Here is a 24,728-nt window from a genome sequence, read left to right as displayed (position 1 = left end):
ACACAGACAGACAGAAACTTAGTGTCTCCAGCTGAGGTAGGAGCTCTGTGATTAGAACTGGGGCGCAGGATCAGAGCAAGAAAAACAGAAATACTGATACAATTCTTAGTGTCTGGCTTATGGTTGCTTAAATTTCTTTGAATGACTGAGAAGTTGGTGTCCCAGCCTGGAATGGATTTGATCTTCTAGGTGACGGTCAAGTGGGCCCCACTATTTCAATGCCAGGTGTTTCATATTTTCTCGGTGATTTGGACTTATTAGGTATTCAGTACATCTATAGATTGGCTGATTGAAAAAAGAACCTGTATAGATTAAATTAATACTTTAATTGATTTTCCTATTGAGCCTTGGCAAGAGGTGCTTAAATTTCATGACAATTTAAGAAGCATATGGGAGGTAATTAGATTGACAAGTTTCTAGTCTCAGCTCTACTACTTGCTGGCTATGCTTTTGGGCAAATTACTGAGTATCTTTGAGCCTCATTTCCCTCAACCTATAAAATAGCGATATATATCTCCAATGTTATTTTAATACTACCATCAGTAAGAATACCCACAATTTATTAAGCATTTCTTTTGAGTCAGGCACTATGTGAAGGCTTTAAATACATTATATCATTTGACTGTTGTGAGGAATAAATGAGGTGTCATAGTCAAGACATAGTCAAGACACCTGGCCCAGTGCATGCCACATAGTATGCCACTCACACATGTGGAGATCTGCGTGCATACAGTAGGATATGTACTATTAAGGGGAAGTGGGGGAATTAAGTGTTTTAGAGGGTGGGAGAAGGAGGACGGAGATGAGAGAGAGCTGGATTAGATCGGAGGAAGAAAAACATCGTATCAGTGACGTGCCATAGGTAATTCTTTTCTTGAGAGCCCATCACCCGTAGTTATATAGTAGAGTTGGCCACAGTGACCCAATATGCTTTATTAGCACAGTGAAGTCTTCCTATGTGTCACCCAAGGGATATGGCACTTATGATGTATCTGATGCAAAGCAGTAAGCGACGAGCTGGTCTCCATCCCTGTTACAGAAGTCCCTTTGGGAATGCTGGTTTGGCTCAGTACCTCCCAGAGGTCTCAGTGGAAATTAGGACTCACAGCCATGGTTGAGTAACCCCCTCTCTTGTTTCGGATTTTCCCAGAAGCCAGCCTGGAGATAAGGATTTGGCTGCGAGTGGTTTTCTTTGGAGATGACCCCAGGACGTGTTGTAAGGGAGTGGGGAAGTGAGACAAGGAATGAAGGAAAAGCCAATAAATGTGTGTTGGTAAGAGAATTTCTACTGTGGGCAACTGCGCACACTCCTCCAGGAGAAACTGTGTAGGGTAAGAAAGCCAGGGTACTTAATCCTCCTACTCTCACGCCTCTATGGTGGAGGTTATACCTTACAGGCATTGAATGCCCAACCCTGCCCTCAGGTGGAGCAGTGAAGAAGCACAGGTGTGCATGTCACAGTTGCTAAATGACTTCGGGGAGGAAAGGGGCTCGTAAGGGGGTGGGGGAAGCTGGCAGGACTCCAGCGGCATCTGCTCAACTCACCTTCTTGTACTGAACACATTCAAGTCGTTAAATCTTCATTTCATATTTGGAAGTCCTTAAAATAAGTTGCCGTGTTATCCCCAAACAGGGCATTCCTTCACTGTAGTTAATCTTTTATATTCTCTGAGTAGGTACTGACTGCTTTCTTCAGTCTCTGTGTCACTCTAAATATTTTCTTTCAGGTGGCCTTTCTGAACATTAATCTGCAAATGAGCACAGAATAAAAGACTGCATAGTCTCTATTAAATAAGTATTGAGGCACAAACAGATCTCTAGAGTATGTGTAAGCTTAAAAGAAATAGTAATATTACACTCAGAAATGGACACTTTTCAGCCATAGGCAAGGCATGCATTAAGCATATCTAGATTTCAGGCTTTGACTTCTGACCAATAGGGACCTGGGTAGATTTCTGTTACCTTTCAAGGTACGTACTGGGCAAAATATATTGGCTCTGATAAATGAAAGAACATTTGAATGTAAATTTCCTTATTTGATAATTATTTTCTAAGCACCTTGCATGGCCCTGTCTGGAATTTAAATGCAAATAAGGCCTAGTACCCATGGGCTATAAAGACAGTGATTAGTGTTTGGACTAAAAATGTTCTTCCTAAGACTTTCTACTTCCCTGGGCCCAAGTATCCCAGTGCCCAATCCACACCTCCAAAATCCATTCAGATTTCTAAGTAAATTTGTCCTAAATACACTGAGTCTGCTGAAATAATGTTTGACCTTGTAAGTAATACTCCTTTCAGGTGAGGTTTACAGTCCTAATTTCAAGATCATATCTTGTATTTGTGACTCCCTGTCCTTAAATTTCAGTGGATGAATTACGAAGGAGGAAATCTAGGGAGGACGGACCTACACTCAGTTCTGGTAGGAGAGTGTGGGTTCCTGGAAATGAGCTGGGTGCTTGACCAGGGCCCCATGCCTCTCCTTACAGAGGTCCTGACACCGGGAGCTACACTGAGCAGTGCTGTTAGCAACACAAGCATGACTACATTTTGTTATATGTGATAAGACACGGGTAACGTGAAACTCTCCAGGGGAAATCCAAGAGTAGTTTTAATCTTTTGTCTATATCATAAGGGCTGCTCACTAACAAGGAGATGGGCTCATGTGACTTTCACAACCTATGTGTCTTTCTTTTTTTTTTAAATTTATTGGGGTGACAATTGTTAGTAAAATTACATAGATTTCAGGAGTACAATTCTGATTACATCATCTATAAATCCCATTGTGTGTTCACCACCCGGAGTCAGTTCTCCTTCCATCACCATATATTGGATCCCCCTTACCCTCATCTCCCACCCCCCACCCCCTTACCCTCTGGTAACCACTAAACTATGGTCTGTGTCTATGAGTTCTTGTTTCTCATTTGTTTGTCTTGTTTTTTTTTTTTTTTTTTTTTTTGGTTTATATACCACATATCAGTGAAATCATATGGTTCTCTGCTTTTTCTTTCTGACTTATTTCGCTTAGCATTATACTCTCAAGATCCATCCATGTTGTCACAAATGTTCCTATATCATCTTTTCTTACCGCCGAATACTATTCCATTGTGTATATATACCACAACTTCTTTATCCATTCATCTATCGAAGGACATTTTGGTTGTTTCCATGTCTTGGCCACCGTAAACAAAGCTGCAATGAACATTGGAGCACACGTGTCTTTATGTGTAGATGTTTTCAGATTTTTTGGGTAGATACCCAGGAGAGGGATGGCTGGGTCATACAGTAATTCTATTTTTAATTTTTTGAGGAACCTCCACACTGCCTTCCATACGGCTGCACCAGTCTGCATTCCCACCAACAGTGTATGAGGGTTCCTTTTTCTCCACAGCCTCTCCAACACTTGTTACTATTTGTCTTGTTGATGATAGCCATTCTAACTGGGACGAGGTGATATCTCATTGTGGTTTTTATTTGCATTTCTCTGGTGATTAGTGATGTTGTATGTGTCTTTCTTGGCATACCTTTGGTGACAAACTACATATATCAAGGGTAGGAGATGAGAAAGCAGAAGACTGTTCAAGCCGTAAAAATCTACAACTAGCTCAGGAATAACAGCTCTTCATTGTTCTTTTGCATTATATTTTGCATGTAACTTTAGTTATTTAAACTATGTGGATAGTGGCAGGAGTAATATTTATGACCCATCCCTCTCAAGTTTTAAAATAAAATTTAACACTAGAAAGTATAAATTAGGCAAAAGGATCCTTCTGAAGGGCTCCAATGATAAAAAATACAAATGAAGTAAGCTCGTGGAATTCTCAAGGGAACCTAATATGCTAGAGCATTTGTGAAAGTCTGATTTATCATAATCCATCTTGTGTTTTTACTAGAATTTGAAAATTATTCAGAGGTACTTGTGACTGAGTATTGATATTTCAGTTCTTGGAATGTGTTTCTGGCTGAATCTGTTTGCAACTGACTTTCTGGAAAATTTATTATTAATAGCAGACTGTTCTTAAATGCTCCCCTAATCTTTCATTCTTTTCTGAGATATTATTGATTTTATTTTCATGAAGGAAATTTTATATGGTAATATCTGTGCAGAAGTAATTTGTTATGGTTCAAGGAACTGGATTCTTATGGGCATTTGTCTTAGTAATGTGATTACAGAGTCACTAACTTGATCTTAATAACATTTGCCTATTATTGTGTATTAGATGCATGAAAGGAAAACTGTGCTTTCTAAGTCAGGATTGCCCTTGTGTATCTCCTTTAGTTGATAATGCCTTGCAAAATTAATGTCCAGGTGATTTTGAGTGGCTATTTGCATTATTTGAAACTAGTTAGGATTAAATCCAAATATTATCACCAATGTTGCGTGCAGAGAGGAAATTACTTTTTTAGTACACCTTAAGAAACTTTTAAATCATTGATTCATGACATTTTATAAACTAGCCGTCCTGCACTTCATCAGATGCTGTTTTTACTCTGCTGTGGCTGCAGGAGGCAGCACGGTGCAAAAAGCTCAGACTCTAAAGTCAGAGAGCTGTGCTTGGAATCTGATTGCATTACTTATTATCTATGTGAACTAGGGCTGTGTGAATCAACCACTGTGACCTTCAGTTTCCTCATCTTTTCAAGACAGACTGAAATAACAGCATCCCTATTCCAGTTTTCTATTGAAATATTATAACTGCATCTCCTCACTAAAAATCTCAGTACGTTTTTTTAAAAGATTCTCCCCCTTTTTCCTTAAAGCTGATAGCAGTCCTATAAAAAGATAACTGTGTCCACAAAAAGACTTGCATGAGATTGTTACTAGTAGCTTTATTCATAACGTCCCCAAACTAGAAACAACCCAAATGTTCAGCAATAGGAGAATGGACAAGCAAACTGTGGCATATCCACACAATGGACTATCATCAGTAAAAGGAAGAAAAACCCGACTGATCCATGCAACAACTTGGATAAGTCTTATAGACATTATGTTGAGCAAAAGAAGCCAGACACCAAAGAGGGCATATTGTCAGATTCCCTCCACATGCGGTTGAAAACTGGCAAAACTCCTTTATGGTGATAGAAATAAATCGATTACCTCTGAAAGGAGGGTCTTGATGGAAAGAGGCAAGAGAGAACTTTCAGGTGTGGTAGAAATGTTCTCTCTTGATTTGAGTAGTGATGACAGGGGTGTATGTGTTTGTCAAAACTTGTCGAACTGTGCAATTAAATCGAGTGTTTTATTGTGTACAAATTATACTTCAATTCAAAGAAAAGACAACTCATTCACCCGTTAAATGCTTAATTTTCTAATGACTGGTTTTTGGGATTCTCAGGATGCAGTGACCATCTGCACTCTGGGAATTGGAACAGCCTTTGGAGAGTCCATTCTGGACAACACACCCCGCCATGCGACCATCGTTACCAGGGAGAGCAGTGAACTGCTTCGCATCGAGCAGAAGGACTTCAAGGCTCTATGGGAGGTGAGCCCCAAGGCTTCTTTGTCAATTAATGTGGTTGCGGAAAAGAAAAGGAGCTGCCACATGGATAATGGCATTATAGTCAGGCCTTAATGTGCTCTGTTCTGAGCCAGTGGATGAAATTTAATTTTCAAAACTTGTTTTTGAAATGAGTGAGTGAAAAAGCCATTTTGACATAAGACATCTTAAAAAAAAAAATTAGTGCTTACTCCGTTTTCTGTAGTTTGACATACCTTATAATTATTTCTTGAATGACCATAGAGTGTTTTTATGTATTTCTTCCCTCCTATTGCACATATGTATTCTTAACCGGGGAACAAAAAACTTTGACATTTTCTTTTGCATTTGAAAAATCATCATTGCCATGTTCCCTGGTAAAGTGGACTGAGTGGGGTTAACATTTGCTTCATTTAAATGCTTTTAAAAATGATGTACCCTATAATAAAGTATGGGAAATGAGAGACATAAAGATGTCTGGTTACTTGCCAAATTCAAAATGCATAGGTGCACAGCAGTGGATGGATGCAACTGGTCCTGGTGGCTTTTGCATTTCCCGCTGCGTACCAGCGCCCCTTAGAGTACTGCACTCACTCATTTACAAGAAGTGCGGTGAATAAATCATCTTACGTGCAGTAATGGTAAATGGAGCACTTGGAAAGGCCCAGCTAAGCCTTGCATCTTTCACGTTCATTCCTTTTCAGTTCTTCAAGCTTCTGATTTTAACCTGTGGTTGTTCCTTATCTTTGTCCGTGGCTCAGTATGTCCAAGTGTTAACCCATCGAGCTGGCAGGCTTCGCCACTTGTCCCAGTGTGGCTAAGATTTTAAACTTGATCTAAAAAGAATTTTGTGTAATCAAATAGTTTCCTCCAGAGCCAAACAAATGACAGATGCATTAAGGGAGCAAACCTGCCGGTGAATGAGTGATGCTTTGCCTTAAAAGTCCTTGGAGGGCCCTGGTGGTGAAACCTGTTACTTTTATTCTTGGCAGTAGTGAATAAATTGCGGGGTTACTTGTTTGAAATGTTTCTCTTAGAAAATATTAAAGAGCTCCAACTGCTCTGTAAAGTTCAGAGACAAAAGCTACTTTTAGGAAGGCAAAGCTAAAGTGGGTTTGCATGAGGTGTGTATGGAGAGGTTTCTGTCAATTAAAAGGAACCAAGCTTGAGGCAAATAAGCCATTTTTTGGATCTTTCATTTTAAAAGGTAAATGGAAAAAGTCTTTTCTGAAAAGGAAATTTAGAAATCTAGTTTAAGAACAAAAAAAGATTCCTACCTGTGGTGTGTGTCATTATAACTGCTTTTGTCTGTGATGACTGATTCAAGTTGCTGATAGAGGATGATTTGTGGACATATTAAAAACTTATTTTAATTAGGTGTTCTCAGTGCTATGAAGGAAGTTCCTGAGAAGTTGCTACCTGTGAATCATTTTAAAAATTATTATAAAAAAATTTCAATCATACCGAAAATCAAAATAATACAATGAATACCCATGCCCCTGTACTTAGTTCAGCAGTTGTTAATATACAGGCATATTTACTTCTTTGTTTTTTGTTTTGTTTTATTTATTTATTTATTTTTTGAAACCACTTTAATGTAAATGATGGACATCATGATATTTCATTCTAAGCATTCGATACATATCTCTGAAAAATTAGACTATTCTGCTACATACCTATAATACCATTATTTCATCTAACAAAACTAACGATAATATCCTAACATCATGTAATACCCAGTCTATGGTTTAAATTTCCCCAATTCCCTAAATATGTTTTATAGCTGTTTTTTGTTGTTGTTGTTGTTGTTGTTGTTGTTGTTTCAAATCAGTCTCAAAGAACCATGCATTACATTTGAATGTTACATCTGTCAGTCTCTCTGTCTCTCTCCCTCTTTTCTACCCTCCTTTCCTCCTCTCCCTGCCCTTCTCTTTTTCTTTCCATGGCATTGACTTGTTGAAAAGGCCATGTCAGTTTCTCCCAAATTCAAGATTTGTCTGGTTGTTTTTCCCGGTATCTCTTATGTACCCCTAACCCCAGGTTTCCTATAAATGGAAGTTAGGGCTAAAGACTTGATTAAATCAAGCCAAACATTTTTGGTACGGAAACATCAAAGGTGATGTCTAGTACATCAGGAGGCTCGTAATGTCTGGTTGCCTCATTATTAGTGATGCTAAATTTGATCCCCTGGTCAGATTGTATCTGAGTACATTTTAGGGCTAACTTTCCACAGGTATTTCCCTTAGAGGAAAATTATCAAGTGGGGGTATTGATATTGAGGGTGGTCCTTGGTGTCCCAAACCTTGTCACATGATTTTGCAGCTCAGTGGCTACAACCCCTCATCTGTAACTTCAGAGCATGATTTCCGATCTCCCCTGCCCGTGACTTAAGTGAGCTGAAAAGGATGGGTAGAGGTTTTAGTCTGACCTCTTCTTTTACTCGTGGGGGACGGGAGTCTCATCGTGAGTAAGAGATCAGTCAGATACTTCATTGTATTTGCCTGTTCATGCAACTAAGTGCAGAGTTCAAATTAGGTGGTCAGTCAATGTTTTAACTGGCTAAAATGAAAATGCCAGGAACTCCATTATCTAGTAATCTATGTTAATCAAAACTTTATTAATGGGCACACTTGTGCATATATAGTACATAATAATCCTAAGAAATTGTAAAATCTAAAGTACCTTTAGAATAGAAAAGATTGCCAGAGTTCCTGTTCTCAGGGTGGGAGTATCTGTTCTACTTTGAGGAGACAGAAAATCAACTAGCAAGTCAGTAACATTATTTCAGAGTACAATATGTTATTTTCATCAAATAAATCTCATTTCTCTTCTTTGAATATGGGCGATCCATTGATGGCATGTGTAGTACTAATCTGCTAACAAAATATCTGATAACTAGGACCCCTATACGTCGATTGTGTCAGATAATAGAGTTGATAATTCAGCCATTCATTCCACTGGTAAATAATATCTGTTAGCAACATTAAAACCCAAGCTCATACTGTCAGTTGAAATCTTAATTAGATCTGTCAGCCAAATATCGAAAGGGAAAGATTATGAAGGGAGGGATTACATAACTTCAGGATTCAGGTAGAAGCCTCACTGAACCAAGCGATGGCAGAAAGAAGGCAGCAGAACGGTAAGCTGGATGATGCCTCTCCCGTCAGCAAGGGAAGGGGAGCTCAGTGTTAGGCCAGAGGATCCGAAGAGTGAAAATTAGATAACGTGAGTCATGGGTTTGAATGTGCCTGGGTCTATATTCACCTCATTTGACTATTTCCTTTTCAGGAATGCCATGGTGGATGCACTGTATGGCAAGCACCCTTATATTTGGCTTTGTCTCCTTATCTAGGCTCTTGATGTCACTTCAGGGGGCTGAAGGGTAAATATAAGGGCCAGGATTCTGAGTTACTTCTTCTAAACTCTGAAAATTATCAGTAATCACTAACTGGTAGCACAGTCTAAAAATAGCTCTTTAATAGGCTAAGCAAATAGTCTATTTTAAATCTTACACTTGGACTTTAGTGGCGACACAAAACTAGGGAATCCTGCTTCCTTTCCTGATCTAAGGTAAATTTCCTGGCTCTCTGCAGGTAGATAACACATTCAGAGAACTACATGTGAGATTTTTTTAAAAAAATTTTTAAATTTTTATTGGGGAATATTGGGGAACAGTGTGTTTTTCCAGGACCCATCAGCTCCATGTCAAGTCAGTGTTTTCAATCTAGTTGTGGTGGGTGCAGCTCACTGGCCCATGTATGACTTGCACCGGCAACCTTGGTGTTATGAGCACTACGCTCTAACCACTGGGCAAACTGGCTGCCCACCAGTGGCTCGGCTCCAAGCTCAAGCTGTTGTTTTCAATCTAGTTGTGGAGGGCGCAGCTCACTGGCCCATGTGGGAATGGAACCGGCAACCCTGTTGTTAAGAGCTCGTGCTCTAACCAACTGAGCCATCTGGCTCCCCAGAGATTTTGAATGCTATTCAGTTTCATCCCAGATACATCTTGGTTTGTGTTATCTATTATAAGTCAAATTGGTAGCACCTAGATAGAGTATTAAAAAAAAATTATTGTCATAAATGTGACCAGAAGAATTATTCAATAGTCTCTAGAAATACATCAAATAAAATAAATACTCCCCAAAATACAATTGAGGTAGCAGCTTAATGCTTTTCTTTGTATCCTATACCTTTCCTAATGAAAACTACTTTCTTTCCTCCTCCCTTTCCATGTTTCAGTTGCCAATTTACAGTCAGGTTTGAGGACGCTGAGTTGCTGCTCCCTCTTAAGGTTAGGTCATATTTTCCTAGTTTACGCAAATTACAGTAAATTTACTCAGAGTTGATCAATAACGCTTCCCTCTTTTCACACTTCTTTGATATTACCACTTAATAAAATATGTTATTCAGGGTATGAAACATCTCATTTTCAGTAGCATCGAGAGAGAGAGAGAGAGAGAGAGAGAGAGAGAGAGAGAGAGAGAGAGAGAGAGAGAGAGAGAGAGAGATCATTATGTTTCTGGATTTCATTCAGAAGAAAATTAATTTAAAAGTTCTGGAATACCATTTTTAGTTCTTGAGACAATTATAATTAGACTCTTTGACACTAGTGGCATTGTACACCCTCAGTAAGGAAGTTAAATGGCAAAATAATTAAGTGTAGGCTTGGGAGTTTTAAGCCAGTTATTAATATTTGATCCAAGATTATGGGTATTTATGATTGTTAGTGGCTCTTGGAATAAATAAAGGGCTGATTTACTGTCCAATCCCATGAATTTCTTCTCAGCACATATAATATAAGAAGGTTTCCAGTGGTTGGAACGACAAACAAGTGTTTTTGGTTTTCTTCCTGACTTTCTATATAATGTTATGTCTGTATGAAGATGCTTTGATATCTTTATGTAAAATATTCCAAATACACGACATTGAATGAGGAGATGAGTCCAGTGTGTTCAGAGAAGTAGATTAGAGAGGCACTCTCAAACAAATCCTTAAAAGATGCTACCGAGAGGTCTTTGAACCAGTGGTCTACCAGCTGCCTACCTGTGTTTCAATTGCATGAACATCATTCCGGACAAAACTTCCCTTTATCGTGAGTCATGTTTGAGCATGTTGAAAGTAATAACACAAATTTATGAATACATTGTTTGAGAATTTAAAGATAGCAATAAAGCTGTAGTCTTTAAAAATAAAAGCAACATTTTATTTATTTTTTTGAGGTTTGCAGGTTTATTTATTTTTAACTGCTTTTTCTTAAATTATTGTTACTGTTCAATGATAGTTGATATTCAGTATTATTTTATATTGCTTTCAGGCATAGTGATTAGACATTTATACAATTTAAGAAGTGACCCTCCCGATAAGTCTAGTACCCACCTGGCACCATACATAGTTATTACAGTATCATTGACTATATTCCCTAGGCTGTACTTTACATCCCCATGACTATTTGGTAACTAGCAATTTGTACTTCTTAATCCCTTCTCTTTTTTCACCCAGCTCCCAAACCCCCTCCTATCTGGCAACCATCAGTTTGTTCTCTGTATCTATGAGTCTGTTTCTGCTTTGTTTGTTTATTTCGTTTTTCAGTTTCCACATATAAGTGAGATCATATAGTATTTGTCTTTTCTGTCTGACTTATTTCACTTAGCATAATACCCTCTAGGTCCATCCATGTTGTCGCAAATGGTAAAATTTCATTTAAAAGCAATATTTTGAATTTGTAGTTTGACCCGTATTACAATAAAAGTTATTTCTTAGCTGTAATTCTTACGAGATACTTCTTGCACACTCTTGTGATTTTATTTTAACCAGTGCATTGTCTCAGAGAACCATTGCTCAGATGTAATGATTTTTAATTATTATTATCTATAAATAATTACATATGACCTTATATTAGTTTCAGGTGGACAATATAATGATTTGATATTTGTATATATTGTAAAATGGTCACCACAATGAGTCCAGTTAACATCCATCACTACAGATCTTTACAAATTTTTTTTCTTGTGATGAGTACTTTTAAGATTTACTTTCTTAGCAACTTTCAACATGAAATACAGTATTAACTGTGATCACCATGCTGTACATTACATCTCAGGACTAATTTATTTTATAACTGGAAGTTTTTTCCTTTGACGCCCTTCACCCATGTTGTCCACCCCCACCCTCTGTCTCTGTCAACCACCAATCTGTTCTCTGTAATGGATTTAATGACTGATAAAGTAAGTTTATTCTCCAAGTGTGTCTATGGCCTCAGTAAATATTGTCAACTGACTGCAAATCTATTTCATGCTTTATGGGATATAAAGCTGAATGGTAAAAATAAGAAATAAATGCATGTTTCTGTCTTAGGAAAAGAAAGCAATTTGTAAGTAGGGATATTTCTAAGATTAATGAATATCCTTGAAAAAATATTTTTACATTTATCTCTATTCCCTAAATTTCAGAGTGCTTTATTGTCTCAGTTCTGCCAGATATGTGGGCAGTTGTGGGACTGAAAAGCATTTTAGTTATTTCTGTTTACTGCCTCTTTTGGACTATTTAGGGAGAAAAAGCCCCTTTCCATTAATAATCTTTCCAGCCACTATAAGAATAGGAATTATTGAAATGACGGCAGCTTAGTGTTTTCTGGTATGCTTTAAAGACCGTATTAGAATAATGTACTTTTCACAGGCATCTGCTCCTGTTTGAATAGACTTGATGTTCCTGTCTGTTCTGAGATGGGCTGTCAGAAAAATTAAAGCCAAATACTTAAAGCATAGTATCTCAGAACATAAAATACTCAGAGATCCTTTGGGTTGGCTTTTATTGCTTTATTTGGCATGTAAACAATGTCAGGTTGTTTCACTTTTACATCACTGGTAGGCTTTCCGGGTGGACCAGCACTGCAGGTGTATGTTTAGTGGTCTTGGGACCTGTGGTAGGACAGCGGGACCCATCCTCAGACAGGCAGGGCCATCCACTTGCGTGCCTGTGAAAGCACAGGAGACTTTCCGAGAGCCTAAAAGATGAGTGGCCTGCTCTCTCCCAAGTCAGAAGCCTGTGCTTACTTTTGGCAACTTTGGAACTTGTACTGTAGTGTTACTTCCCAGACCAGAAATTTGCATCAAAAGGCTAAGAAAAATATATCCAAAAATAAACATGAAAGCCAAGACTTCATGCCAGGAACTCCAGCCACACACATCCTGTTGGCTGCTGCTTTTGCCTCTCTCCTCACAGTTCTGATTCTTTTAAACCAAGCGGAAGCCTGCTTCGATGAGTTGGACCTTATGTCTGCGCCAGGTCTTACTCCTCTGTCCTCAAGCTTTTCCGTGGAGTGACAAAGTGATTCAAATCCTGAAAGGAAGGGAGTGAAGTGATTAAGAGAGAACTAAAGTTGAAAAAATATATATGTATATAAATACGTATAGGAAGTCTTTTCCTATTGCCTTTGACTGCCTGAGCTTTCCTGGACAGCCACCAGCCCAGTTTCCTCTCTGTGGTCTGAGATCCTCTTAATAGATATGGACAGGGAATTATCGGCGATGAAGGTGTGTTTTGCTGTCCAAATAAAGGACAGATATTCACTGGATGTCTGAGAACTCTGAGAGACAGAAAAAGAAGGACGTATGCCCTACAAGGTCAGAACGGATCTTTTTTAATTCTTTAGTGGGAAAATATTATGCTTGCATTTTGATCTGAAGAATTATACTGTAAAGCATCTCTGGCTTTCCTAATTATGTTGTACCAGATCTAAATATGTACCATGGCACTGACATTATTTGATTTCATCTTTATTTGTGGTGTGTGTGGTGAGGGGGCTGAGTGGCAGCTCATCTTTGTCTGATTGTGAAGGATATGTTTATTTAGCCTGATGATCTTAAATATGTTTCTAGAAAATAAACAAAGATAGTTGTTCATTACTAGGCAGAGTTACATTCATCACATTAACATTAAATATATGTATCTGGTGACATACTTGAATAGAGTATATTAAAAATGAATTTTGGGCAAGGAAATGGATTGAGAGTGGTGGTATTTCACCCTCTGGGCACCCAGTACCTTGTTTCCCCAAAATGAGACCCAGCCGGACAATCAGCTCTAATGCGTCTTTTGGAGCAAAAATTAATAGAAGACCCGGTCTTACTTTACTATAATATAAGACCAGTTCTAATATGATATGATATGGTATGATATAATCTAAAGACTGGGTCTTATATTAATTTTTGCTCCAAAAGATGCATTAGGGCTGATTGTCCGGCTAGGTCTTATTTTTGGGGAAACAGGGTAGGTATCTTGCCTGAAGCTTTCAGACTATATGAAGTCCTTAGTGTTTGTGGGAATTCTATTACATTATTGATGACTTGAAGTCCTACCAGCTCTGCGAGCTATGATCTCACTATTTCTCAGAAGACGATCGGGGGTCTGAACAGATCAAGGCTTGGCTGGCAGGTGCCAGCAATGCCCAGATGCTGACGTTGGCAGGATGCTGTAAGCAGTAGTCGTTCATTCCGCGCTGGTGCTCCTTTGGCTGTTCATTTCGGCAGTGTGCAGTGGATACTCAGGTCTTTTAGGAGTTGCTGTTGACAGGTTCTGAAATTCCTCCTGTGGCTGTGCATTTGCCAGTATGCTGTTGACCCCTCACCCCTAGCCTCTCCCCTGCTTTTATCTTGACCCTCTTCACTCTCTCAGCTAACTTACTGGGTTGCTTACTGCTTGGCTCAGTGTTAATTGATGCCACTGTGAAAATTTCATCTCTAAGAAGCTTCTGTCATATTCAAAAAATATATACTTGATTCCTACCATGTGGAGGTGCAAAATGCACCATGTCTGTTTTTCTGTGTTAAAATCTAGTGTAGAAGACAGACAAGCATAAATACAAATCACCCTGATCTATGAGTAAGACAAACTAAAAAGCGCTGTAAGAAAGATCAGTGCGCTGAAGGACATATGGGGGCAAGCAGGGAGATAACCAGGGTGTCATTTCATCCAAAGACAAGGAGATCTGGTTCTCAGTTCTTGTGTGGCTAACAAGGCTGTTTTTCAGCTTCCCTGAAGGATTGGGGTCAGTTAACCAAATTACAGCGTTTGAGGCAGCCTCATCCCAAGGGACTGACCACACAGAAGAGGCATGGCTTTCTCACTCTGCATTCTGCCTTCTCCTCATGGGGGGGCCCCTGGTGGGTTCAGTTAGGCGTCCATCCGCCTGCCCTCTGACGGTGTCATGTGTTTTATTTCCAGATGCCCGGCTTTGTGTTTTGTTTGTTGTTCAGTCATCATCTGGAGAAATCTGCTCTGAGGTTTAATAGGTCCCCCAGGCAAAGGCAGTTCTAGTTGGGAAAATTTTAAGAACTTGAGACTTTCAGGAGGAACTCGTGGTGTGGACTGGGGATATTGTTAAGCTCTTTATGTGTAGGAAGCTCTGTGGTCATGGGACTTTCCTGCTCTTATTGGGCCAAATTCCACCCCTGCGAGGTCTCCAGGCTGCCACGGAGAGGTTAGGGTACAGCCACTGGGGCAGGGCGTCTGACACCGACTAAGAGGCAGCAGGAAATCCTGTCACAAAGTCGGCAGCTCCACATTCTTGCAGTCTTGCCGGCGTTATCTCACTGACCTCAACGTTTTGCGCTGTCTAGCCCAAACCAATAAATGGGAGGCAAACTTTCTAAAGGCTATTGATGTGGTCAGTGGTCTGGCCTGAAATTCCGATCTATTCCTGGTTTAACCCAACTTTGCTGGATGACTGTTTGGAAAGGTCTTCAGCTTCCTGGGCCATCTACTAGTAAAATAACGATGCTTTTATTTAAGTCCTGCTTGTTTGACAGCAGTGATCCAAGTTAATGTGGATCAATTACTTAGATGCCTTATAAGTTGAAAAATTCAGTGCCCCCACCCTTGCTTTGCAGATTCAAGAAGGCAGAGCCACAAATTATGTGAATGGAAAGGATAAAGTGTAGGGCAACAGTGCATATTGTATCAAAATACATTATTTGAAAGACCAGAACTTTTTGGTATCTTTCATCATTTATAGTTGTAGTTCTTAAAACTAGTTCCATATTAGAATTACCTGGGGAGCTATTTTAAAAATTCTCATGTGTGGGCCTTCCCTAGACCAATGAAACCAGAGGCCTGGGCATCAGTAGCTGCTGCTTCTTTCCTTTTAAATTTATTTTCCAATTATAGTTGACATATATTATCAGTTTCAAGTGTACAACATAGTGATTACGCATTTATATACCTTACAACATGATCACCCCTAAATTTATATGGAACCACAAAAGACCCTGAATAACCAAAGCAATACTGAGAAAGAAGAACAAAGTTGGAGGTGCCACGCTACCTGATATCAAACTATACTACAAGGCTATAGTAATCAAAACAGCATGGTACTGGCATAAAACACAGACACACAGATCAGTGGAATAGAATAGAGAGCCCAGAAATAAACCCACATCTATATGGTCAATTAATCTATGACAAAAGAGGCAAGAGTATACAATGGGGTAACGACTGTCTCTTCAATCAATGGTGTTGGGAAAACTGGACAAATACATGCAAAAAAATGAAACTAGACCACTTTCTTATACCATATACAAAAATAAACTCAAAATGGATTAGACTTAAATGTAAGCCCTGAAGCCATAAAACTCCTAGAAGAAAAGAGGCAGTAAACTCTTTGACACTGCTCTGAGCAATACCTTTTTTTGGCTATGTCTCATCAGTAGCTTGTTAAAGCATCCCAGATGGGTCTACTGGGCAGCCAGGCCTGAGAACATGTCTTCCAGCAGTGGGCTTTGGTCATCCTCTGTGCCCCTTTGCATTGGCTGCTTCTGCATATACCTAGTCGGCATCTGGTCGAATAATATGTCTATTCCTTACTAGTCTGTATTAAATTTCCCAGTGTGATTCTTCCTTCTCTCATGTAGACATTCTATCCCCAAATTGGGGTCTCTGCCAGAGTTAAGTGATAATGGCAATTAGTACTTTAGAGACGGAGTGGGGTTTATTTGAGGCTTTGTGTTCAGAGGTTACCTATGTGGTCTCGTTATTGAAAGTGTGAGAATAAGGTGCAAAACCACCCCCCAATTCTGCCATCCTACAAGCACACATTTTCTTAGCTGTCAGAGCAATGGTAGCTCCTGGAAAATTCCATTGTACCCTTGTGAGAGAATAAGAGTGAAAATGGAGAGTAATATATGAGTGTTATAATAAGAGTTTTGAACTCATGGACCCTCTGGGAATGTGGAGAGCCCCCAGCTGCCCCTGTACTATACTTTGGGAATGACTTCTGTAGGTTAAATTCCCAGTAAAAGAATTACTAGTGTGAAGAGTATAAAAAATTTTATGACTCTTGATAAATATGATCACATTTATATTCAATGGCTTTCATTCAGCCGTCAAGAGTATATTAGCGTTATATCCAGCCTTGGCCAGCATAATCGTTATGTGGTTGTTTTTCATTATAATAGGCACTGTTATTTTTATTGTGTTTTTTTGTCTACTGCTGGGACAATTGAGATTTTGTTACATATTTCTTTACTGATTATATTTCCTCTTTCAGATTATATTACTCATATACATACATTGGTATTTATTTATCAATTTGTGTGAATGCTTTATTTGATCAAGACATTAACCCTTTCTTATAATTTCTGTAAATATTTTTATGTTGGTCTGTTTACTTTCCATTTTTTATGGTATTTAATGTACATAAATTCTAAATGCATTAACTTCACCATAAATCTGGCTATTTTGTGGTTTAAATTTTTTTAAAGTTTGTTAAGACATTATCTTACTTTCATTCATAGTGGATTCAAAAAATAACATAAGTGATAATGTGCCCTGTAATAATAGAATAACGAAGTAAGTTATTCTTAGTTATATATATTCTCAGGGCACAGGCTGGCAGGTCTGTGTGTAGAGTGCCAGAAAAGAGGACTGGTCCACGACAGCTTCTAATCTGGATTTTCTGAGCCTGGAGAGTTCATGGATCAGCTACCAAGAAACCTGCAAACCTCTGATATTTTTATATGTGTGTGCATTTTTCTGAAAAGAGGGTCCATAGCTTTCCTCCTCACCTGAAAGGAGTCTGTTACCCCTAAAATACTGGGGACCATTTTCTATAGCATCAAAAATAAAATATACAGCCCACATTCTACAGCCTGTTTTGCCCTTCATGTGGGAGAATACTGAACATTTACTCTGAGTTTAACACATCTTTACAGAATTTGTGATTCTCAGAATGGAGACAGAAAAATAATTTTCGTTGTGGCTTTAAGGCTTTGACGTTAGTATTCAGCACCCTTTTCGTAATAAAAAAGAAAGCATTAGGGAAAATATCCAAGTCCCAGGCTTAAAACAAATGCTTTGCAGTAAGAGATTCTACCAAAGCTTGTTTTAAAATAGGTATTTCTAATTTATGCATCCATTGCTCCTCTAAATAGGACACATTTTAGTATTTTGTACCCAGTTCCAAAAATGATTGGATTTTAATAACGTGTTTTCATGGGAGTGTGGTTGTTTTGTATTCTCAGTTCCATATCCCTCCAAAAGTCCACATTTAATTATGCCCATAAAACTAACTGGCCAACTTTAGACAATGTTGCTTTTGAAAATTAGCTACAGAATGGCTCATCATGAGGAGAAAGAATTGTCTTTGTCTTTTACTTTAAAGAAATTTAATTTATTGAGACTAGGTAATGCACGCATTTGGTAAAAAATTTTTTTTAAATGCAACAGGGTGTACAGATAATAAAAAGTATGCTTTTCTCCCAGTCCTGCCCCCTAAAACCAGCTCCCCTCAATCCACTGTTATTGGCTTCTTCTGTAGAATATGTTATGCACTTATTCTCTTTGATTGGTTACTAGACAAGACTTCCAGAACTTGCATTGACTTTTCTTCTCAATCTTTTGAAAAAGAAGAAAAAATTTTTTAATTCATGAAAGAATCACAATCTTCACACAAATTGACCCCAACAGACCTATCAGTTTCGTTTACTTTCTCCTTTTGCTTTACTGGTTCATTAAATTCCAGCAACTTGAATCTCCTATTAGCATTATCTGATGTTTTAAATCTGAGAAACATTATTGCAAAATGTGACTATGGTTCAAATAGAAAATTCTAATTAATTAATATTAATTTTTAGTTATTAAGAACTAATAAGTTTGAAAATTGAAAGTAATGTGCACAATTAGTAATATTAAAAGTAGAAGAGGTAAATATAAAACTAATACCACCTTCAATTTGAATAGAGATGTTTAGTCATTGTAGCTATGCGATATCATGTTGATACCATGCTAGTTAATAAAACATGGGAGATTCTTTTGGCATTAATTTTCCAAGCAGTTATCCCTGTAAATAACGTCTACAATTCTTCCACATTTCCTGAATTGATGTATATGTACCCAGTCAAGGCAAACATCCCTTTGTGGTGTAGATGACCTTGCATCCATGGCCCTTGAGAGTATAAATATTTATGTTGACAGTGCAGCTGTCATGAATTGAGTTCATAAAATTGGATTTGGGCTTTTTAATCTGACATATTATTCTTGCTTAATTTCATTGAGCTGACTATGGTTCTAGTGCTATAAATCAGGGAGAATGTTTGCCCACAAAAGAAAAAGAGAGCAGGAATAATAATATGAAATATTGCCTTTGTTTGTTGAAAGTGTTTTTTCATTTGGGTTCCTGTCTTTTTTTAGCTGTTAGTTCCCTGGACCTTATCATTATTTTTTTTATAAGTTACGTTTTTAGCAGATCTATGATGATTTTAGGTAAGGGATAGCATAAAGCTCATAAAACTTAAAGGTGAAATAAAAGAGTGAGGGCGTGGGGTAAAAAGAAACCTATCTTCCTAATACACAAAAGTAGAATGTATACACACACACACACACACACACACACACACACACACACACACACACATATATATAAATTAAAATAGTACAGACAATGCCAACTACATAATTTGTGAGGCCCAGTGAAAAATAAAAATATGAGGTCCCTTGTTCTCCCCAGAGGAAAAAAAAAGTGTTATTAACAGTACTAAAATGTAAAGCATTTTCCTTTTTTCTGTGTTCTCTCTCTCAACTCATCATTTCTTATTTGATATTTAATATCATTCTAAGTAGGAAAGTACAAAAAATTAAATTAGTATAAATTTACTGTTTATCTTTCTATGGTGCAAGGTTAGTTTTACATGCAAATAAAAAATTTAACTTATGTGGAATCAATGAAATGACATAATTTGTATTTCCTAGCTCCATACATGTACATGTATTTCATTCTTAACAGAACAGTAGAAACTGTGCACAAAACTAATTCAACTGTCTGTATTTCAGTTCTTGATGCACACACTCACTGCCTACACTGTATACCTTTGGTTCACAGCTGAGTAAGGAAAGAATGAAGGGAAAAGGACTATGGGTTGCCCTAGCCTTCTTTTTCCTTTATGTTATTTTCAATGTAAGTGGTTGGCTAATACAGGGAAGTAACATGAATAAGAAAGGATATGATACAGTTCCTTCATCAATACCATTGCTTTCTTTCTGTGTTCAGAGTGGTCTGCTTAGAGTAGAATATGGGGTCCCTGGGGCTGCCAGCCCTGGATTTTCTCATTGGAAGATGCAGTGTGCTTACCTTGTACTTTGAGTTATGCTGAACTCCCATGCGTCACGCGTCCACCAGAATTCTGTCCTCCTGAGGTGTGAACCCTGTATGTAAATGGGGCATCAAGGAAAGGTGGACATGCCTGTTATCCTATCTCCTCTGCTCACCCACACTCGATGCCCTATACGGATTTCACTTAAAAAACACAAGTAAAGAAAAACTTAATTGACAATTTCAAGATGATGACAGCAGAGCATTTTACTGAGTGCATGGGCCTTCCTGAGCGCAGAGGCCTGTGTGACTGCACAGGTCTCGTGCTCACGAAGCTGGCCCTGAGTACAGCAGCGCATGTGAGCTATTCCAGTCGTTTCAACCATAGCAGCTGAAGCCCCAGAGAAGTGAGTCCGTCTAGCCCCAACCAACCTCCCCGATGGTGTGCAGCTGCCTAGGTCAGCCCAGGTGCTACCAACAGAACTGACCAGGAAACCCATAGAATTGTGAGAAATAATAAATAATCATTGTTTTAGGCCACTAAGTTTTGGGGTGGTTTGCAATGAGCAATAACTGTATCATCATTTATATAATTTCATAATTAAAATTACATTATTCATGTTGTCTGTTTTTTTTCTCATTTAGTGTCTTAGAGAGCCTTCTGTCTCAGTCCATTCAGATTAAGTACACAATGCGACAGTGTTTTCCATTGGCTGGATTACAATAATTTATTTGACCTATTTCCCTATTGACAGACAATTGTTTTTTGTTCTGATCAAGAGTGCTGCAATGGGCATTCTTGTATACATATCTTTTCTTTAATAATTTTTTATTTTTCAATTACAGTTGACATACAATATATTAGTTTCAGGTGTACAACATAGGGATTAGACATTTATATAACTTATGAAGTTCTCACCCCGATAAATCTAGTATCCATCTGACACCATACATTATTATTACAGTATTATTGACTATATTCCTTATGCTATACTTTACATCCCTGTGACTATTTTGTAACTACCAATTTGTACTTCTTAGTCCCTTCTCTGTTTTCACCCACTCCCCAACCCCCCTCCCATCTGGCAACCATCAAAATTTTCTCTGTATCTATGCGTTTGTTTCTGTTTTGTTTGTTCGTTTATTCTGTTTTTCAGATTCCACATATAAGTGAAATCATACGGTATTTGTCTTTCTCTGTCTGACTATTTCACTTAGTATAATACCTTCTAGGTCCATACATGTTCTTACAGATGGCAAGATTTCATTCTTTTTTATGCCTGACTAATATTTCATTGTATATATGTATCACTTCTTTATCCATTCATCTATTGATAGACAAATAGGTTGTTTCCATATGTTGGCTATTGTAAATAATGCTGCAATGAACATATGGACGCACGTGTCTTTTCATATTAGTGTTTTGGGTTTCTTTGAATAAATACCCAGAAGTGGGATTACTGGGTCCTTCTTTGTCTCATAGCCTTTGTTTTAAAGTCTGTTTTGTCTGGTATAAATATTGCTACCCCAGCTTCCCCCACCCATTTCCATTTTCATTAAATAACTTTTCCCATCCCTTTACTTTAAGTCTGTGTGTCTTTCAATCTGAGGTGAGTCTCCTGTAGGCAGCGTAAGTAAGGATCTTGTTTTCTTATCCATTCAGCCACCCTATGTCTTTTGATTGGAGCATTTAACCATTTACATTTAAAATAATTGTTGATAGATATGTAGTTATTGCCATTTTATTTAGTCCATTTAACATTTCTTATAATACTGGTTTGGTGGTAATGAATTTCTTTAGCTTTTTCTTGTCTGGGAAGCTTTTTATCTCTTCGATTTTAAATGATAGCTTTTCTGGGTAGAGTAATTTTGGTTGTAGGTCCTTTCTTTTCATCATTTTGAATATTTCATGCCAATCCCTTCTGACCTGCAAAGTTTCTGTTGAGAAATCAGCTGACAGTCTCATGGGACCTCCCTTGTAGGTAACTAACTGCTTTTCTCTTGCTGCCTTTAAAATTCTCTTTGTCTTTAACATTTGGCATTTTAATTATGATATGTCTTGGTGTGGGCCTCTTTGGGTTCGTCTTGTTTGGAACTCTCTACAGTTCCTGGGATAGTATATCTATTTCCTTTACCAGATTAGGGAAGTTTTTATCATTATTTCTTCAGATAGGTTTTCAATTCCTTGCTTTCTCCCTTCTCTTTCTAGTAACCCTATGATGTGAATATTGTTACACTTGATGTTGTCCCAGAGGCCCCTTAAACTATTCTCATTTTTTTTTTCATTCTTTTTGCTGTTCTGATTGGATGTTTTCTGCTACCTTACCTTCCAAATCACTGATTTGATCCTCTGCTTCGTCTAACCTACTGTGGATTCCCTCTAATGTATTATTTATTTCAGTTATTGTTTTCGTTTCTGACTGGTTGATTGCTGTTTTCTATCTCCATTTTTATGTTTCCTATCTCTCTGTTGAAGTTCTCACTGAGATCATTGAGCATCCTTGTAACTCATACATATATCTTGATATACTTTTTTATTTTTATTTTTTATTGGGGAATATTGGGGAACAGTGTGTGTTCCCAGAACCCATCAGCATCATGTCAAGTCATTGTTTTTAATCTAGTTGTGGAGTGCGCAGCTCACTGGCCCATGTGGGAATCGAACTGGCCACCTTGGTGTTATGAGCACTGTGCTCTAACCAACTGAGCCAGCTGGCCGCCCTTATTTTGATGTACTTTTGTGGAGTTCTTACCTATGGAATTATATGGACATTATGTGAAATTTAAAATGTGATAAATATTTTCTAATTGCACTCCAGAAAGTCTGTACCTATTTGCATTGCCCCAACAGTGTATGAGTGTACTTGTTTTGGCACTTCTTTAACAGTGGGTAATTTCAAACTCTGAAAATTTTGCCAGGAAGAAAAGCATTTTATTGTTATTTTGTTTCCATAATCATGAGTGAGGTTGAACATCTTTTAGAATATTTCTTGGCAGCTGTATTTTTTTTTTTTAACCTCTGAATGGCTGGTTCATTTCCTTTGTTCAGTAGTCTATTACGTTGATACTACCATTTATAAAATTTCAAGAGCTTTTTGTAAATTAGAGAAACATTCAAGTTTTGCCATATGTAGTAAAAACATCTTATCCAAGTTTTTTTCTGAGATATATTTTGTGATCAGGCACTTAGGGCTGGAGAAACATTTCCTGACTTGCCTTATGGTTTACTTTTCAAGACATTTTATTCATTAACTTTTTTTCTCTAATCTCTTTCCCTTGAACTATGCCTCAGTTACAAATCCGTAAAGACATACGAGTATTACTATAAAGCAAAACTTTTTAAAGACATTTTGTTGTCTACTATTTCTCCTAGTAATTATTTTAATTTATCCATTATAATGTTTTTATCCTTTGGCTACTGGAGAGATGCTACTTCAAGGAGGCTAGTCCCAAGTTAGTGAGTTTCTGGATCTATTGGTTACAAAATACAGTTCCCAGCAATAATTCATCCTTATCTATTTGGGGGAAGCTAAAAGGGAGAATGCATTTTAAAATACAGCACATGCTGTTTTTCTTGGCCAGATCAATGGTTACCCATTCAGTACTTGGTCCCTCATTCTCTTTAGAGATAAGATAGTTTTAGTGAGACTGCCTTGCAGAGTTGAAGCTAAAGAATCCTGGATGCAGAGATGCAGTAATTCCACTTTTGTGTCTGGATCTAATCATTCCCAGGTGCTCAATTCATTGCCTTTCAGTGGTTTTGGAAATCAGGATATAACCATGTGTGGAACAAAGCAGAAGCAGCTTCCAAAACTTCAATGGAAGGAGATCGAAAGGAATGTCTAAGACTGGGTGTATACCATATTTCCCCAAAAATAAGACCTCACTGGAAAATAAGCCCTAGCATGATTTTTCAAGATGACATCCCCTGAACATAAGCCCTAATGCGTCTTTTGGAGCAAAAAATTAATGTAAGACCTGGTCTTATTTTCAGGTAAACACGGTATGTGAAGATAGAGGGCGAGAACTACTCTTAATTTAAAACAACTTGGAGACTAATGCTAAAATAGTGGTGAAAGGTGCTGGTAAACGACAAAACAGAGTTAGTGAGATCCTCTTCCAGAAAACTCTGGACACTTCTTTAAATATACAACATTCCCCTTGTAAATAGGTGTTTATTTTTTAAAAAAACAAAAACATCAAACAAACAGCTTTTAACCTCTATGAGAAATGAGAAGCTCTTCAAAAGATTTGGTTTTCAATAAAGGGAAATATTCTTCCTTTAAACATCAAAATATTTTTGGAGGAAATTTTTAGAAATTATTTTATGTTCACCTGTTTTTTTCCTTAGGTAAAATATTAAATTTTGTTTTCCTCTAACATAATGACTCTGTATCCTTATGTGTTTCTGATTTTATTCTGTGCTTCAGTTAGCTGATGCCCTTGGAGGCTGCAGAGCTGAGTAGTTTTTTGCCCTTACACTAAATGGCACCAATATGTTACAGAATTCTGTAGTTTTTCTGTTTTCCCTCTTGCTCCTAATTGCCATTCTGACTTTTCGCTGAAGTCAATATTCTTTCTCCAGAAACTCTTTTTTTTTGCCTCCCTCTGGTGCTTTTTCTCTGTTAAAGCTTGGGAAACAATATGGATACCCTTTTTAGCATGGTGTCCCT

The 24,728-nt window shown here is 37.8% G+C and overlaps 1 protein-coding gene across 6 annotated transcripts in view; it reads left to right on the top strand.

Annotated features, from left to right (window-relative positions):
• The window catches only part of RAPGEF4 (Rap guanine nucleotide exchange factor 4), a 278,945-nt gene that overhangs the window by 63,485 nt on the left and 190,732 nt on the right, over window positions 1-24,728 (top strand). For 4 of the 6 annotated variants that reach the window (XM_033112741.1, XM_033112745.1, XM_033112742.1 and 1 more), the window contains one exon: window positions 5,334-5,480. In XM_033112741.1, the coding sequence (XP_032968632.1) occupies window positions 5,334-5,480 (147 nt within the window). Of the gene's footprint in view, window positions 1-5,333; window positions 5,481-12,703; window positions 13,097-24,728 lie in introns of those variants that run through there. The other 2 variants (XM_033112744.1, XM_033112743.1) reach the window with 2 other exon arrangements.

This window comes from Rhinolophus ferrumequinum, chromosome 8 (assembly GCF_004115265.2).
Source record: "Rhinolophus ferrumequinum isolate MPI-CBG mRhiFer1 chromosome 8, mRhiFer1_v1.p, whole genome shotgun sequence".
Classification (NCBI taxonomy): domain Eukaryota; kingdom Metazoa; phylum Chordata; class Mammalia; order Chiroptera; family Rhinolophidae; genus Rhinolophus; species Rhinolophus ferrumequinum.
The sequence above is the reverse complement of the archived record's forward strand: the minus strand, read 5'-3'. Positions and strand labels throughout refer to the sequence as shown.